Below are 20,136 nucleotides of genomic sequence, written 5' to 3' on the forward strand. Positions count from 1 at the left end.
TTTACCCCCATATCTCTTCACTTGGACACCTCTCAGCTCACAATCTTTACTATGTGCAAGTATATTTAAATTTCATGTTCTTCACCTCTCCAGTCCCCTACAAAATACAATTTTATATTTTCCACCATTGGACATCATCTTCAAATTTTCTGTTCACTCCGTTAACAATGTCTCCTACAAAGTTTCTCATACAGCTAACTCTGATGGCAATCCTTTGTTCCTGTAACATGTACAGTATAAGGTTATGAGATTAACTATCTCAAATATCCAGGCTCTGCTCTGGGGTCACGAATACAAATTCAGTTAATTAATAAAGAAAAATCTGGAATTGAAACCTCGTCTCAGGAATAGTAACTATGAATTTTCTTTGGGAAAGGGAATCTGAATCCTGTCTGCTTTGATGTCAAGCCCATTGCAATGTGGATGACTCTCGGCTATCCTCTAAAATGGCAGTAAGCCATTAAGTTCGAAAATAATTAGGGATGAGTAACAAATGCTGGCCTTGTAATGCTCACAGCCCTTAAAAATAATTTTAACAATGAATGTAGTGTTACTCAAATCCTACCAATTGGAAAATACCTTTTCTTCTACTATTCTGTGCATAAGTTGTCACCACATGTGTAAAATTACATTGGGCTTAATACCATATCCGTTCACTCTCATGATCTTTCTGACATGTGGTACCTTCTCAATGTCACCTGATATATACATTTCTCATTCATGGCATTCTCCTTCTCCACATGCTTTGATTCCTTTAAAGAAATTAACCCCAAACTGCCCTTTCCAGAAACTGGCTACCCCAGATGCCTTGCTAAGTTGACGTTAATGTCACCTATATATATTAACTCTATGGAAGTAAAATTAAGACATAATTTCCTGATACACTTTTCTTCATTCTGAGTAGGGATTGATGAGTTCAATTGCCTGGATGGCCACCTTGCAATGTAGAGTGACACCAACAGCATGGGTTCAGTTCCTGTATCCGCTCATCATGAAGGGCTCTCCTTACCTGAGGGGAGGTGACCCTCAGGTTAAATCACCACAGGTCCTGTCTCTCTGAGAATGCAGTCCTATGAACTCGTAAGACTATGACGACTTTACCTGACCTTAATGTTCCCACTTCCCATTTCTTTGGCACAATTCCCATTTCAAAAGACTCTTGTGAATTTATATTTTTGTGCTTCCATTATCTTTTGCTCAATTTAATCTGGGGTGTATAGTGTCCAGATATGGAAGGTTTATTTATTTATTTACTATTTCTATTTACTACTAACATGTTTTCATGTTATCTTTTGAAAGTTTATCTCCAGCAATGACTGTTCTAGCTCTTCTTTAGAGTTCCCCACAATCACATTTTTATCTTCTAAGATAAAAACATGGGTAAACATGGAAGTATACCCACTATTTTCTTGCTGTCATTATAGGAGTCTGCTTCTATTCCAAATTTGCTGACCCCTCCTTTAACTGGCCTTTTATGTCGGAGCTTCGAAAAGCCCTTATTTTCATTAGTTCTAATGTCGATCTTTATTCAGACTTGCTTCTCAATGTTTCTGATCTCATTTTTTTGCTTCCTTTTTAAATATTGGGCATAGCTTCCTCACTTATATCCGAAGCCATTTACTTGCATTTTGGTTCTAACTTTTTCGCCCGTTGCTTCGGCACTGCTTTGGATGCACATCTTTACTCATTGTTAAAATACACCCTATCCATGTCATTTTTAAACATTCTTTACTGCTTGACCTACTTTCGTTTCCTCGACAATCAATCTGGGCTTCATTCACACATCGTTTCCATTCCCTTCGATAATCAGGACTCAGGTCTGCCCAATTGGATTGAAAAGTGTGTTTCTGTGCTCTATGACTCTCCCACGCTATGCCTCAGGAGATCTCCCTACTCAAGCTTCCGCCTTCTCAAGTGAAAATCTCACCTTTTGTAATATCAGAAAAAGAAGTGTCAATTTTTCTTTATCTGATATTGATTATTTCTTGGCGTCTGTTGGATAGAGATTTTAACGTTGTTTCAAGGTAACAGTACATCTTCAAATTTAAAATACTGACAAAACACTCAGATTTATCTGTTATGGTTCAGGATTATACTGTAAATCTTAACTATGTTCCTACTTTGTAATTAACTTAACATCCCACAGATTGTATAAACATTCATACCTTTCCGTTAAATGAGATGAAAGTGCAAGAAGCGAAAGATCCAGAATATTTATTGGAATCCTAGCAGTATCTTTCTAACTGTAATAATACTTTCACATTAATAGAACCAATGAGTTGAAATATATAAGTTAAACAAAAATCTTGGATATATTTATTTAATGAGTAATTGCTGTTAGAAGTTATAATTTAAAATTTGTTTTACTTGAAAGTACAGGACTGGAATAAAATTTGGGGATGTCATTACTATATAAAAATCTACTTAAAGTTTGAAAATAAAGGACAGTTACATTTACAGTGACCCCATCAATTCTTAAATTGAAGTAAACACTATCTTTAATTTTCCAACTTAAAAAAGATACCAACAATCTATTGATTTTTGTACCTTAAGAATGCTCGGAGTCTTTCGTCCATTCTCCACTTTTTATAAAATGAATAGGACAGGTATATCAGGATTACGCCCCCAATGCAACCGAACACAGCTCCCGTCAGTACATCCCTTACGAAGAAAAGAAACAAAATAATCTTAAAGATGTGAAAATTTGCTCAAATCACACATTCAGAAGCACAGTGTTATATGTTGCACTCCACATATTGAGTTAGACTGTGCATTTGTACTTAAAACCATATGAAAATAAAGAGTTCCTAATCAATTTAAAAGCGTTTATTTCTTTTGTGACAAAAAGGGAGCACTATACACTGGTACTCCAGTATTTTGAAGATTGTAATGCCATAAAGATACACCTGGATAAATTATTTCAAAATAACTATCAAATGCTTAAACTGGAAGCTTACAATAATAACATAATCCCGGATAGGGTATTAACATTATGATACATGTGCCTTATTATAAATTAAATTATTTCAAAAATACACATTCTAAGTTCTCGGATGGAATCTTCTAGAATCGGAGGCAGTATGCAGAGGTGAAAAGAAAACATCATTAGGTAGGATGGGGATGAACTAAAACTCCAACACATTTCTACCTTTGATCAAATTAGGTTATGGGTCAAGGTCTCATCCCACTGGTAACTGAGACATTAAAGTGGTCAATTAAAAAACACTTAAGGGCCTTGTGCTGTCTGGGCTGCAACTGTTTCAGCTCCAGGTAGGACCAGAAAGAATTGGTGTATCCAATCAGTTTATGAGTGTGCAGATAGCTGTCAGTTGGAGAGTCCCTTCCTCTACTTTAATGTCTGCACAATCGATGGACTGAACATGGGGATGTGGGATGGTCCCTGAGACATACCCCATTGCCCTTAATTCCAAATCCCATGAGATCACACCCAAGCAACAAAAAGCTTTCCCTGGAATGATTGTCCATCCTGGGAGCCTGTAGCTGGGGATGGAATTGTTAGGAGTTCTGGAGCTTCCAGCCTTGGATTGGTCAGCAACTCTTGATGGTCAGGACTTTTTTACCTCAGGCCCCAATTCTAGTTGAAACTTCTCCATCATCCGACCGCCTGATTGCTTGAAGATCTTGCAGGCTTTCCAATCTCCCAATCTTCAGAGGTTACATGTTTCCTCCTTTAAGCTATCCTGTTTTTGGACTTAGCCTGCAACTGTGTTTCAATTGTTTCAATTGTCTATGTTTCAATTGTTTGGATTACATGTTGGAGAAATGGACATTGGTCCATTGCAATTTAACATCCATTTGAAAAATTACTACTCTTATAAAATATATCTTATCCAATGGACTGTTCTAATGGAGCTCAATCATTTGTATCTGAAACAATTTCTGTTGTTTTCATGTGGGTGTTGAGCTTTCAGCAATGTACAGCACATAGGAACAGGAGGAGGCTATTTAGCCCATGCAGCCTATACTTTCATTTTAGATTATGGCAAATCATTTCCTCAATTCCATTTTCCTGCACTCCATATTCCTGAATAACATCCTGTCTTTTTAAGAGATGGCAATTAATTTCTATTTGCGGTATTACCTATAAGCATCATTTAATTCAAGGAACGTTGTCTCATTTGTGCATGCTGTTAATGAAAAGCAGTGTGGGCACACTTAACACTGCTTGAAGAGACAGAGCTTATTACTGCCACACCATTAAGGGGGTAATGTAGCTGACATCTTCATTTTAGGTTTCATGTGGCAAATAAATCTCCACTGACGGCTATTCTCTCCATTGAAAGAAATAATTCATAGAAGTAATTGAGGGTAATGTGAAATTCACCAGAGGACCATATGACACTCTCTCTTCAGAAACAGATGACTTGTGGCGAGCTGAATATGAGAGTCACTAAACTTCAGGTAAGGGTTGAGGTTGAGAAATCACAGATTCATAGTGACCTCAGCCAGTACAGGAATTAAACCCATGCTTTTGGAATCACTGCACTGCAAACTCAGCCACCCAAGCCAAATTAACTAACTTTCTCCTCACTTTCTCCAAATTAACTAACCACTTGATATAGAAACTGAGGGATAAAAGCACTGAAACATTGAAGTAGGAGTAGGTCATTCAGCCAACCGAGTTTATTTCATCATTCAATATGATCATGCCTAATCCTCCATCTTTTTCTATTCAGTCATTGAATAGCATTGACTGAGCCAGCATTTATTGCCCATCACAATTTCCCTCGAGAAGGTAGTGAGCTACCTTTTTGAACTACTTCAGTTCATTTGCTGTAGAAAGATACACAATGCCATGAGGAAGGGAGCTCCAGCACTTTGACCCAGTGACAATAAAGAAACAGTGATAGATAATTCATATGTACACAGGCCAGTGAGTGACTTAGAGGGGAACTTGCAGGTGGTGGTGTTCCCACGTATTTGCTGCCCTTGTCCTTCTGGATGGTAGTGGTCATATGTTTGGAAAGTGACGTTGATGGAGTTTTGGCAGATTTCTGCAGTGCATCTTATAGATGGTTCACACTGCTGCTACTGTGCTTTGGCGGTGGATGGAGTGGATGTTTAAGGATGTGGTTCTGATCAGATGGGCTGCTTTGTTTTGGCTTATTCATTGTTGTTATAGCTTCATCCATGTAAGCAAGCAGGCAATATTCAGTCACACTTCTGATTTATGCCTGGTAGATAGTGTACAGAGAATACTGGAGTACAAATATCCATTTTGCCCACAGTGCTCTGGGAAGTCAAACGTGCATTACTCATTGCAAAATTCCTAGCCTCTAACCTGTTCTTGTAGCCACAGTTTGTTTATTGCTAGTCCAGTTCAGTATCTAGTCAGTCACAATCCCAGGAACACAGGAAACTAGCACACAGGTTCAGCAGGTAATCAGGAAGGTTCATGAAATATTGGACCTTATGTCAAGGGGTTTGGAGTATAAGAATCAGGAAGTCTTATTGCAACAATACAAGGTGCAGGTGAGATCACATCTGGAATATGGTGAGCAAATTTAAATAAGGAGAAGATATTTTTTCATTAAAGGTAGTTCAGAAAAGATTTGCTCGGATGATCCCCAGCATGCAGGGACTGTCTAATGAGTGAAGGCCTAACACTGGAGGTTAGAAGAATCAGAGGTGATCTTGCAGAAACATATAGGATTCCTAAAAGGTTTGACAGGGCAAATGCCAAGAGGATGTTTCCTCTCATGGGAGAATCTAGGACCAGAGGGTTTAGTCTCAGCCTAAATGGGTTCTAATTTAATACTGAGATGAGGAGAAGTTTCGTCTCTCAGAGGGTAGTGAAATATTTGGCACTGCTTGCCACAGGGTCCTTGTGTATTTTTAAGGCTGAGGTAGAAAGATTCTTGATCAATAGGAGAATCAACAGGTCACAAGGAAAAGGCAGGAAAGTGGATGTGAGGAATATTAGATCAGCCATGATTCTAATGAATGGCAGAGCAGCCTGAAGTGATCAAATGATCTATTCTTGTTCAGTTTTTTATGGTCTCATACAATGTTGATAATTGGGGGGGTTCAGTGATAGTGATCCCATTGCATATATTCAGTAAATGGTTAGATCCTATCTTATTGAAGATGTCCATCACGTGGCACTTGTGTGACATGGATATCACTTGCTTTCTGTCAGCCCAAGCCTTGTCAGGACTCACTGCTTTTGGATATGGACTGCTTCAATACCCATTGAGTCTAATGAGTCACAATGTGCAATCATCAGCAAACATCCACACTTCTTCCCTTATAATGGATGGAAGGTTATCTCAATGCCATTCTCTTTGGTGCATTTAGGGTCTAGAAATCTATTTCTTTCTTAAATCTATTAAGTGACTTTGTCTCCACAGCCTTCTGATGTACAGTATTCCACAAGATCATCACCATCAAAGTGAACGAATCTCTCCTCACCTCAGCCCTAAATGGTCTCCCCAGTATTTTGAGATGGTGAGCCTTTGTTCTAGTTCCCCAAGTCAAGGGAAGCATCATCCCTGCATCCAGACTGCCCAGCCCAGGCAGAATCTTGTACATTTCAGTGAGATCCCTCTGAACTCATTTCTCTGAACTCCACTGGGTACAGGCCAAGTCGACCCAATCTCTCCTAATACAACAAACCTGCCATCCCTGGGGAAAAGTCTGGTGAAGCTTTGCTGACGCCCCTCTATGGTCTACCGTTTCTTAGACAAAGAGACTAAACTTGATCAGATTACTCCAGCTGTGGCAAGATACCTTTATTGCTGTACTCAACCCTTTTGGGATGAAGGCTAACACACCAATGGCCTGGTTCACTACTTGCTGCACCTGCACGTTTGCTTTCAGCGAGAGTACCCTTTGGACGTCAGCATTTCCCAATCTCTCACCATCTAAATAACACTCTGCCTTTCTGTTTTTCCGATTAACGTAGATAACTTCACACTTATCCACATAATATCACATCTGCCTTGTATTTACTCACTCACCCAACTTGTACAAATCACCTTGAAGCCTTTTTACTTCCTTCTCACCACTCACAATTCCTCCTAATTTTGCACTGTCAGCGAACTTCAAAATTTCACATTTAAGTCCCTTCCAAATTGTTGATGGATATTGAAATAACATTAATCCCTCTGTTATCCTATTAGTCACTGCCTTCTTCTCCAAAAAAACTCATTTCTTCTCAGTTTCCTGTCTGCTAACCAAGTCTCAATTCATGCCATCATATTAACCACAATCCCATGTGCTTTGACTTTGCATACGCACCTCTTATGTGGTACTGACGATCCAGATAAACCACATCCACTGGTTCTTCCTCATCTATTCCAGTAAATACATCCTCAAACATCTCCAATAGGTTTGTAAAACATGTTTTCCCTTTAATAGTTCCACACTGATTTTGTTTAACCTCTATTGATATTTTCCAAAGGTCCTGTTATTATATTCTTTATTGTAGACTATTATTGTACATACTACTGATGTTGGGCTCATCAGTCTGTAATTCTCCCTCTTCCAGTTGTAAACAGTGTGATTACATTCACCACCCTCCAATCTACTGGGACAGTTCCAGAACATATTGCAAGGTATTGAACTTAAATGAACTTTTGTAAGATGACAACCAACACATCCACTATTTCCATGGCCGTGAAATATCTGGGTAAGTCAGGTTTCAAAGGGAGGACAAGTTAGCACCCACGTGAAAGGTAAAGAATCTAGTTGAGATATTCTGGCAAGAAAAGTATTTTAAGAAGTATTTGCTGTTTGCACACCCCTGTGTGGAAACCTTCACCTGCTAAATATGTAGATCAACAGACTACACACATACAACTCTTGACTTTCAATCCTTAGATTTTAATGTTTGAAAAATAATGAGCCAAGTGTCTGCAAGTGAGGATGTGCACTTCTGAAGAATGAAATTCCACAATGGAACTATACTATCAGGTAAGATGGAAAGATTTACAGAAATGAACTATTCAATGCCTAAAACATTATGTGGCAACAGATCTGTATGCTGAGTCACCAGAAGGGAAGCTTGTGAGTAAATTATACAGTTGCTTTCAGGTCAACGCTTCTTAATTACATGTTTTTTGTTTACTTTTGTTTTTAAAAGTCACTACAATACTACCCCAATTCAATCTCAGTTCTCAGTACAGTTAAAGGGTATTCATGGATGATATTTTATGGGTATTAAAAATAATCAAAAATTACTTAGAACATATACTTTCATTCCAAGATCACCATTCCATGAACTTGCAGATTCCAAATGTTAATCCATTAGTTTATGTGTTATGTATAAATAATGCTCTGCAGCTGTAATGCTGTAGAAAAATATGTAAATTTTAAAAAATCAATCCCTTTTTTGAAAAGTTAAGGGAGTGAAGTTTGATCTTTAAGACTGTACAACTGTTACAAAAAAGAAATCATGTTTCAATGCCAAATGTAAAGTCCTTCATACGGTCACTGATATTGAAATCCTTCCAAATATAAAATAGGATTCAGAATTAAGGATGGCTAACTTATTCCATTTTGCTTAAATTGCAGGAAGCACCATTCAAAGAAATAATGGAAGGAGTTGATGATGGAGAAATATTGGATATAGATAAGAAGTATGTTGTTAAAATTAAGGATCACAGTTTTACAGGGTGAGGTTGACTAAAAAACAAAAAGAAGACTGTGCTAAAAAGAGGTTATTTTGGACTGCAGAGATGCCAACCCAGCATTTCCTGTTAAGATCACTACTGGTATCTCTGTAAAAGTGATCCAGACTCAGATAGGAAAGACAATACTGAAACTTACAGACAATGCAAAAATAAAGAGCATGGTTAATCATGCAGACTAATACAACTAACCTCAAGGTGACATGCAGATTAACTGTTTGTGCTGTGAGGTGTCAAATGAAATTTACAGCTGGGACGTGTGATGCACTAAATTTGAGAAGTAGGGACAAAGATAAGAAGTACAGAGGAACCTCGATTATCCGAATATCAGTTATCAGAATTTCGGATTATCCGAAGGGGATCTCAAGGGCAGAGGTGGAAACTGTCAAAAAGTTGCAGTAAGAAGTTGTGTGTGTGTGCGCGGTGTGTGTGTGCGCGCGCGCTCTATTTGGAGACTCACCCCAAAAAGGCAGCAGCAGTCTTACTGTGGGTGTCCAGTTCACCTGCCCTGGGGGATGGGGGCGCGGGGGTGGACGAGGGTGGGTGGTGGCAGACAGGGTTGTGGGAGGCGGTCGTGGTGGGGATGGCTGGGTTTGGGTGGGTGGAGGCAGATGGGGTTGGAGGACAAAAGGGGGGGGCGGGGTGGGGACGGACAGGATTGGGGGTGGGTGGGTGAGCGGGGTTGGAATGGGTGGTGTTGGGGGCCAGGGTGGGTGGGGTTGGGGGGGGGCGGGCAGGCAGTGGGTGGGGGACGGGGTTGGGGAGTGGGGTGGGGGTGGATGGGGTTGGGCAGATGGCGTTGACTGATTGTGTGGGGTTGGGGGTGGGCAGTGGGTGGGGGATGGGCTGGGGAGTGGGGTGGGGGTGAATGGGGTTGTGGGGTGGGTGGGATTGGGGGCAGAAAGTGGGTGGGAGTGGAGTTGGGGAGCAGGGTTCGGGGGCTCACACGCTGTGTGCTGCTGCCTAGTCTCTTGAATGGGGAGCAGACTGAACAGAAAACTCTGAGCCCCTGAGAAAATCAATTAACCTGAATAATCAATTATCCAAACGAAACAGTGCCTGCCCATTTCATTCGAATAATCGAGGTTCCTCTGTATACATTAAAGAGTGTTTTCCAAATTATCAGCAAAGCACTATCACAAGGAACGTCTGCAGTAATAAATTTTTCACTGATGTTCATGGGTCCTAATTGACTACAGCCTCAGTCCAAGCATGAACAAAAGAGCTAACCAGAACAGGTGAGGTGAGAATGATTAACCTTGGTATCAAGGCAATATCTTACTGAAACTAGAGTCAATGGGATCTGAGGGGAGGCTCTCTGCTGGTTGGAGTCATACCTAGCACAATTAAGACACTTGGTGGTTGTTTCAGTTCAACCTCAATCTCAGGACAGTAAAGCATCCGAGGAGCAAGACGCTGCCTGACCTGCTGTGCTTTTCCAGCACCGCACTCTCAACTCTATCCTCCAGCATGTGCAGTCCTCACTTTCTCCTAAATATTTTCTAATCAATGTACAGAAATGTTACTACACACCTCTGGAGCAGGTGGGCCTCAAGCCTGAGCCTCCTCGGGACAATACCATTGTGCCACACAAGGCATTCAATTACTGCCAATGAATCTGACTGGCCTTTTTCACCAGAATTATATTCTGATAGGTGCAGAACAAATCAAATTGAATTTTGTTGAAACCACAGGAACATCGGAACAGGAGTAGGCCCTTCAGCCCCTCTAACCTGTTTCACCATTCAATGAGATCCTAGAAGATCTGGGGCCTAACACTATATACCTGCTTTGGCCCATATCTCTTAATGCCTTTGATTAAAAGGACTTATCTGTCTCAGATTTTACATGAACAACTGATCCAGCATCCACTACCATTTATGGAAAAGAATTCCAAACATCTACCATCCTGTGTGTATCAAAATGCTTCCTAACATCTCTCAGGAATGGCCCCTTCATTCTAGAATCCTAAACCAGTGGAAATTGTTGATTTTTATCTCTCCTGTCTTTTCCTGTTAAAATCTTGAAGACGGATCAGATCACCCCCTAATCGTCTCAATTCTACAGAAAACAACCTAATTTGTAAAATCACTCCTCATAACTTAACCCCTGAAATCCAGGTATCATTCTTGTAAACCTACATTGTACTCCCTCCAAGTCCATTATATCCTTCCTAAGGTACAGTTCCCAATCTGCTCTCAGTACCCCAAGTGGGGTCTAACCAGGGTTTTGTACAGCTGCAGCATAACTTTGGCATACTCGTACTCCAGTCCTCTAGAAATGAAGGCCAGCATTACATTAGTTTTCTTGATAACTTTCTGTAGCTGTTGGTGACATTTTAAAGATCTACACAACTGAACCCCAAATTTCTTTGTACATTTAACTATTTCACTTCATAGCATCTCGAAAGTACCTTGATCAATCCTCTTTTGGTCCAAATGGATAACCTCACAATCTGCCACAGTTTTGCTCATTCATTTAGTCTAGCAATATCCCTTTGTAATTTTATGCTATCATCTACACTCTCTACCACGGCACCTAATTTTGTTTCATCAGCAGATTTAGACATATGACTTTTTATGCCATTATCCAAGTCATTAATAAATATTGTGAATAATTAAGGCATTAACACAGAACCCTTTGGGACATCACTGCTCACATGCTGCCAAGTTGAGTACCCAGCCATTATTCCTACTTTCTGTCAACTGCCACTCAACCATTTTCCCAACCATGTCAGTAATTTCCCCTCAAATCCATGGGCTTCTACCTTAGTTAACAGTCTTTTAAGTGGGATTTTATCCATTGACTCTCAAAGTCCATGTAAACAACTTCAAAAGACATTTCCCTATCTATTACAAAAATTAAATGAGGTTTGTCAGGCATGACCTCCTTTTCATGAATCCATGTTGGCTCCCCTGATTAACTGAACAGTTTCAATCCTTAATTATAGATTCCGACAATATCCCCACCACAGATATTAGGCTAACTGGTCTTCCTGTTTCACCCTTAAAAAATGGAGTGACATGTGCAAGTGTCCAATCCAGAGGTAACGACACCTGTATTGAGGGAACTCCTAAGGATTATAGTTAGGAAATCTACAATATGTTCCCCTATTTCCTTTAACCAATGCAATCCTTTATTCTAAACTAATACAACAACAGACATGAGACAAGGTGAGGAATAAAACAGAAGGATAGATGATGATTATTGGAATTTGCTAATACATCTCAAACTGGCTGAGCAAGGATTGGTAATAGATAATTTGCAGATTGGATTAAAGTGAGAATATAAGAATGTTCACTGTTTTTAAATATTTGCAAAATTTTATACTGTTACTCTTTGAGATCATCAAAAATCTTCATTGCATATCAATGTACAATCAATGACTGGTTGCATTTTCATGTCTAATAAGGTATCTTTAATAAATATCTTTCAAACTCAAGGCACTTATTATTGAATCAACTCTCCAAAACTGTCCAACTTTAGGACTGTAGTCTACAGAGTAAAACACTGTTGATTTCAAAGCCGATGAAATACTGGCCAAAATCACATCTTCACTCGACTGTTGTAAATACAAACTCCACAATCTAAAAATGTCAACACCCACTCACTGCAGAATCTTGCGTCACATTTAATCTAAACTGAAGCATATCTGGAATCAAACATGCTTTGCGAACAAACTCATGATTCACAGAATGTTTCAGAAAGTTTTATGTAAGAGACCTTAATTTCTCAACTTTTGGATGCGGTCTGCAACTAACTATCCAAAAAGCCTTCCAAGTAAAATCAATACTTTTGTAACTTGCTTTGACTCAATGTTTGCAATGACACATGATTCAACTCTTAGAACAGAAATGTCTTTAAATTTACTTATGAAACAAATCAATGTAGACATTCAGAAATTGATACCAAATTGTGAAATTTTGATCTCACTTTTACAATTATGTGTACTAAAAAGAATTCCTCATGCAAAAAGAAATCTGTTAGATGATGATCATAAAATCAAGCAGAGCTATTCTGAATAACATTTTTATTTATTTTAAATATACTTGCGAACAATGTCGCTTTTCTTCAAGGATGGAAATTCTTGTAGTCAAGAATTCTAATTCATTTTATTCACTCTCTCTTAGTGATATTCCAAGATATATTAGTGTACAATGTCAATAGATATACAATATCAAGATTATCACATTAAAATCATGAAGAAAGGATATTTTGTGTGATATCAGATGAGCTAGCAATAAAACAAACTATACAGTGTCTTTTAGAATAATCAATAAGGTTCTGTTGTATTAATCCTGAGAAATGTAACTCATGCACCAAATATGACACTTATTCCATTCTACCAAAAGGAGTATTTGTAAATGAACAAATTGGATGCAAATCTAAAAGGAATTCACCTGTAACTACCAGTAATAATATCCGCTCTATATTAATTTTAGCTTGCACTATATTATTCTAACTACTATCTTGGAGCCATCTACCTCTGACTTCTAATTTATATGTTTCTTTTCTGCGCCTCTCTTTCTCTCTACACCTCTGTTTATTTGCCATGTTTGTTAACTTTTTTTACAATATGAGTATTGAGGCAGTTACCAAAAACAAATATTAGGCTGAATATTTCATGTCCCTGCCATGTTTCTGACATGGGGAAGGAATGGGTAAGATTGGGCAGGTGCCCAGCAAACCACATTCCCAGCCATCTCCCAACTCACCCCATAATATGGGGGTTGGGAAAGATGGATAGGCATTGGAATAGAAAGCCCACCAGCCACATGTAAATAAATAATTATGGGTTAATTATTAATTAGTTCTGATGAAGAGTCACTGCACATGAAATGTTAACTCTGCTTTCTTCGCACAGATGCTGCCAGACCTGCTGAGTTTCACCAGCAATTTCTGTTTTTGTTAAGGGTTAATTGAGCTTGCTAAAAGCTCGATCGACCCGTATATAACGTTTACAATGCCAAGCATAATGTTTCTCTGTCAAAACTTTCTTTTAAAACAACACAAGGAAAACAGGAAATATCTTTGGAGGATGCACTCTGTCTATTGGGGCATATCGGAGGAGACAGTATCCCTTTCTTCCTACCTGCCTATACTTCAAAACCAATGCCCCCACACATTCACTTATCCCCTTTCCTAAAGTGGGCAAATCTTCCCCATAAACTATTCCTTTGACATACCTCATTTCAGGATACTCAGGATGGGTATCAACCCCCATTTTCATCCTGTTAGTACTGCCCACAACAATATCAAATTTTACTTCACGGTCAGTTTGTAATCTAATTTCTAATCAGGTGGGGTTACAATGTGGGGAGGACAGTTGGGGGGAAGCACGAAGTTTCAGAAGTAAATATGCAACATCAGTTTCCCTTTAAATAAGTGGTAAAATAAATCGCTGGCCAAATATTTTGAGCATTCAATCATATCCACTCGTAAAGGACTTCGTAGAGTGTCCAAAATAGATGTAAAATTAGAGTTAAAGTGACTCAGTTTACTATGGCATCACATTCCTTCAACTTAGACATTAGGCTACATGTCAGGGTTTTCACTCTATAACTGAATTCTGTGGTTAACTTGAACACAGTGGCTACGTTTTCCAACAACAGCGTTGCCACGAGATATATATCATTCATATATCAGCAGGTTTCCCATGATGCTGTTCACATTAAATCCTGCTAAATAGACTCTCATATGGTTGTCAGTTGGGTCTGATATTGGCTATTGGCAGTTTTCAGGAGCACTTTTGGTTCAGGCCAAACTAATATTTTCCAGCAAAGCCAATGACCCCAAAATGTCCTTCATTACGTTCAGTTCTCCCTGGATAAGAGTTATTCTGCTTTTGATGTATGGTGAGCGATTCATTTTGCAGCATCAGCAATTGCAAGTTCTGGGAGAGTGTTGAATATTTACCAAGGTCTGTTACAGAATTTTGGGGTATCCCAGGACATTGGAGATGTTTTGGGGATCTGAGAGCACTGGGAATGTAGTTCAGGGAACTGTGGGCATTACAAATCATCTTGGAGAGGGAACAGTAGCCTTTGTGACCATCAAAATTGTGGTGATATTTTGAAAGGATTAACATCTGAGGATGTGACTTGAACCATATTAATAATGTAAGAACATATGACTGAAAAGACTTAAGAGAGTTTGATCATGGCTATAGCACAGTAAATATACTTTTTTTTAAAGCTGTATATAGGTACTTTACATAATAAAGTTATTATTTATATCCATGGAAGGGACAGTATGCACCAAAACACATTTGGAAATCCAGAAATCCATTCATATTGGGACAGCTTGCCCTCAATCTTCAACAATCAGAACCAAACTGCACTTAGTTCTTTTAATGGATTAGAACTGAATTGCAACATATTCCCACAAGTCAGCCACCTCTCCCAAACTGTTCAGACTTGTGTTGACAGGCACCACCTTTTAATGATTTCTCCATCATTGGATGAGTTCTATCTTTGCATTCCTGCCTTATATGCTCTTTAACAATTAGTGAGTCTGTCAATCTCCAGATTTTAATAAACTTAAATTTTCATAATTATCAAAACTATACCGTATCAATTCAAAGTTTGATTATTCATTCAGTTTCCAAGTTTTGAAATATTCAAATAATCGCCTAAGGTTTCAAAATAATACAGAACAGAATTTGTTTTTACCTTTGATTTTTCAGTCAGGAGATGTAATTTAAATAAAACAGAAAATGCTGCAGTTTGTATAAATACTGTCAGTTTGGCAGCATCTATGCAAGAGAAACAGAGTTAAGATCTTAGGTCAGTGACCTTGTTTACAAACTTGCTTTGACTGGCACAGACCATATCAAATTAACAATTAGCAGCTAACATTTGTACCACACAAAGGCCAAGCAATGATTCTCTCCAATAACAAACAATCTAACCACTGCTCCTTGACATTCCATGTTATTACTATCACTGAATTCCCACTATCAACTTCCTAAGGGGGTTACCACTGATCAGAAACTGAACTGGATTCGACCATACAGTGGCTACAAGAGCAAGTCAGAGGTTAGGAATCCTGCAGTCAGTAACTCAAATCCTGACTCAAACCCTAATGAAGTTCACCATTTATAAGGCATAAGTCAGGAGTGCAATGGAATACTCCCAACTTGCCTGGATGAGTGCAGCTCCAACAACATACAAGAAGCTTGACACTGTGGTGGGGAAAGTCGCAAGCCTCGGAGTCAGAGTTGAGCTTCAACAACAGAGTTTATTGCACAAGGAAATACCTGAGCTCCGCGGAGAGAGAGATACACCAACAACATAGTGGTCAGCTGCGAGTCTTCTCTCAATCCGGAGCACATGTCAAGATACTTTTATACATTTTGTAATACAATAGGTCGGTGATGAGGTTATTGTCTCTGTAACATAGTTCGTTTATTGTAAACATTGCAGAATCATTGATAGTTTTGGTGCAGTCATTGCCAGTTCCAGCACAGCCTTTGTTAATTTCAACACGGTCATTATCAGTTTCAGTGCAGACATTGTCAATTTCAACATCTGCGCAGAAGTCCATTACTATACAAATGGGTGCTAATCGCTCTTCCTGAGAAGGTCGATTACTGCAGCCCTGGCTATTAGCACTTTGTATTGAGTCCATATCAATTCCATCAAAGGTGTTGGCTGGGCCCAGACACCTCGGTGGGCAGTGTGGGCAGTGTGTGCTACTCGTGTATTCTCTCCCCCACCTGCCTTAAGCTAACCAATTAGGTTGTGAGTGCATTGTGCTTGCATTCCGGTGGCCCCAGGCAGTATCTGTGTTTGCTCTGCTGTCTCTCTCCATGTTGTGGTCAATTAGTACCAGTTGCTGAAAAAGAAAGTATATGAAATTTTCTATAGACTTTGAAAAATTAACTTTGTTCCATTTCCAAGTGGTTTTTTTTAGTGGTTTCCAGACTATCATTCAGCATATAATTTCATATGGCCTCAGTGGTCTCTGATTTGCAATTTTCTACCTGGCTTAACTTTGATTTGTCAGCTCCAATTTTAACTCCAGCTAGACTTAGAACTGGTGGGTAATAATACAAATGCAAAACTCGTTCAATGCCTCAGAATAATTATCTGAGGAGAAAAGTCTATGCAGGCCTACGGGGAAAAAAGATAGAGAAGTTGGAATAGGTGACTACAGATGAGCCAAGTGGCCTCCTCTGTGGTGTACCATTCGTTGGTTCAACAAAATGCCCAGAAACAGAAGCCATCTTTTGCTTTGTGGTGTTCATGTGGGTGGCATAGTTCAAAATTAAAGATTTGCTGACCCCTACTGGTACAACATAAAGGAACATGAGGCCATCAATATATAACTACTTCCAAACAGAAATTACTTCTGAGCTTTGACTGAAATGCAACTATCACAATGGGCTAAATTTTCCCAAAATTTGGCTAAACTGTTAATTTCAAGGGGTTTTATGGAAGGTTTTTCATTGCAAACCCTAGCAACCTTTCTCACATGTTGTTCTCTACATAAATTATGTACTTTGTCTCCAAGGGGCCAACTCTCGTTGAATTTTGCACCCAGCAGTAGCAGAAACGCCCACTGGTGCCAGGAACATATAGCAATCACACAATCGGCAATGTATTTAAACCCCAGCTCACCTTATTAAGCACTGCCAGGCCTGGTCTGAAGTGGTCACCCAGCTCAGTATATAGTAATCATGGTCTGGAGGAACACATTGAAATGCTGCAATTACCTTCTGCATTCGTCAAAGACAAATACATCTTCTCTCTGCTACCTCACACGATCTCTGCCATTGCACCTATCTCCCACCAAGACTCAAGTACTACTAATCTCTATGTTATTTGTAGCATCTTTTCTAAGTGACCCTCATCCACCATATTCCCCCTCAAACTGCCAACCTTTCTTCTCTTCTGTGCTTTCAATTATTCACTCAAAATACCTCACCAATTTTTCTGACTGAGTACAGATCGGCCCACTGACGATCCATGGTCCCCTTTAACAGGATGAAGGACCACTCCCTTATGACATTTAGACATGACCATTTGGTTAAGCACATGCAGAGAGTTTGCTACATAAGGTGTTACTGCATGCTGTACATGAGACAGTGATGTAGCATGGCCACTCATTGCCTGTTCATTGCTGATAAGCTGCTGGCTTTCTGCCTGTGGTAAAAAGCAATGCAAGACAAGACAGAAATGGTGTGAGTATCCAGGTAAGTGGAAAGAGAGTAAGCATCAATAAAGCAAACTAGTCGCAATAATTGAAGTGGCTGTCTGTTCCTGTGTGCAAAGCATTCACAGCAACACCACAATGTAACATATCGGTGAGCTTCAAAGTACAGTATTGAAATACTGAACTTTGTTATAAGTTAGTCTGCGTTGTGCCATGATGAAGTGTTGAGTTTGGTGCTTTGTCCATACCAACCTCCATGGATGGAGGGAGAAAGTCTTCAGTCAAGGTGACCTGGGATTGTAAATCTACAGCAGTGTCCAATATCAGTCCAGGGGCTTGGGCACATTCAGTCAACTGCTTGGGCAGTCACAATCAAGCAGTACATGTCACCAAAGTCTGCGGAACTGGTCATAGTCAGTCCTGCAGCTCCAATGCTACTACTAGGTTGGGGGCGCAAGTGCATAGGAACGTAGTTGGGGAGCTACACCACAATCAGGCAGGGGCCTAGTCTCACACCAATTGGGGGGTGCATCCAAGTTGGTCAGGGGATGGCCAACAATCAGTCATGGAGTTCAACTCAATGAAAATCAACAGGGGGTTTAATAGGACCTGCTGCTATGGTAGGAACGTGAAGGAACATAACTGTAGGGGTGGTACTGTGCTGCGAAGTAGAGGCGACAATAATCGTGAAGGTGGTAAACATGTAAGAGATGCAAATGAAAGTTGGAGGATATGAGCTACTGAGGAGGTGAGGTCATTGACAATCTCACCACAGGGACAATGTCGCATGAAAACTGGCATGACAATGCTGTGGAACCAGGGCTCTGGAGGTAATGTCGTTGGAGAAAGACAGAAAGCAGGAAACCATGGGCCAGTTAACATAATTTACACCATGGGAAAATACTAGAGTAATTTATTAAAATAGGAATATCAGGATATTTGGAAAGACTTAACACAATGAAACACAGTCAATATTTTTGACAAATTTACTTGAGTTCTTTAAGGATATAACAAGGACAGGTGATTGAGAGGAACGCGTATATTCAGTTTATGTGGATTTCCTTCAGGCACTTGATAGGTGCCATATAAAAAGGTTCTTCGAAAAGATAGGAGTTCACAGTAATTTTGTTGGTGTACTGTTGAGGAAGTGCTACACAGCTGGAAGTATCATCTTTCAGAAGAGGCATTTAACTAAAGACCTCTCTGGTAGATGTAAAAAAATCCCATGGCATTCTTTTAAACTTGTCCCGCAATCAAGATCATTAAAGAAAGGGGAAAAAAATTCAAAAAGTGGCAGATGGTGTGAATCAGAAACAAAAACAGAAATTGCTGGAAAAGCTCAGCAGGTCTGGCAGCATCCATGGAGAGAAATCAGCGTTAACGTTTCGGATCGAGTGACCCTTCCTTAGGACTCACTCAAAAAAGAGCTTGTGAGATTATCATCACATTGCTGATGGGAGCTTGCTGTGTGTAGACGATGTACCACATTGGCATCGTTTCAAACAAAGTTGCCATAGTCTTTCCAGACCATACGGCTGCTCTGTCATTTCAGAAAGACAATTGGTGGTGGTTTTACCTGAGGGTCACCATGCGTCATGTGACGGGAGAGACCATCATGGTAACCTCAAATGGTGTGGAACTGTTTTAAAGTAATTCACAATGTATAAAGCTTGAGGTCTTGAAAAGCATTTATATTTGTATTTGTTCATGGAATGGGCCAGCATTTATGGCCCATTCTTAATTGCCCCTGAGAAGGTGGTGGTGAGCTATCTTCTTGAACAGCTGTAGTCCTTGGGGAGTCGGGACACCCCTCAGGCTCTGGAGAAGGCAGTTCTGGTATTTGGACCCTGCAGTGGTGCCCATCTTGTGGCTCCAGATTTTAAATTTGACTCTGCTACTGGAAAATGCTCACACCAATGTGGGTTTTGAGTGAGTTTGGAAAAAATTCAACATATGTTGACTGAAAACAACTGTTGTAGATAAACTCTACTTTGGAACTAGTATATAAGATGTACGTACGAACTGAGTAACTTGGCATGGTTCAGGTGGTTGCCTGAAGTTGACTGGGCTTGTGGTCCTGATGTGTGCAGTGATGTCGCAGGGTGAGTACTTGGTGCAACACCTGGAATGCAAAACGAGAGATATTTCAATGCAAGACAAACAAAAGAGAGGAACATTACTTGCTGCAACTTGAGGAGCAGAGAGCTCAATTCTACTCTTAACTACCACATCTCAGAACAGCTTCAAATCCATTATCAAAATTGTGAAATACATAATCGTGAAGACTTGATTCAAAGGAAAGAGTGGGAATCACTATCTAGGCCAGCAT

At 39.7% G+C, this 20,136-nt stretch overlaps 1 protein-coding gene across 2 annotated transcripts in view; it reads right to left on the reverse strand.

The window, feature by feature from the left end:
• The window catches only part of LOC140477394 (uncharacterized), a 165,720-nt gene that overhangs the window by 93,602 nt on the left and 51,982 nt on the right, over positions 1 to 20,136 (reverse strand). For both annotated transcript variants that reach the window (XM_072571224.1, XM_072571215.1), the window contains exons 4-5: positions 19,827 to 19,929; positions 2,548 to 2,661 (exon numbers count right to left, since the gene is read on the reverse strand). In XM_072571224.1, the coding sequence (XP_072427325.1) occupies positions 2,548 to 2,661; positions 19,827 to 19,929 (217 nt within the window). The remainder of the gene's footprint in view (positions 1 to 2,547; positions 2,662 to 19,826; positions 19,930 to 20,136) is intronic.

Source organism: Chiloscyllium punctatum, chromosome 1 (genome assembly GCF_047496795.1).
Source record: "Chiloscyllium punctatum isolate Juve2018m chromosome 1, sChiPun1.3, whole genome shotgun sequence".
NCBI lineage: Eukaryota > Metazoa > Chordata > Chondrichthyes > Orectolobiformes > Hemiscylliidae > Chiloscyllium > Chiloscyllium punctatum.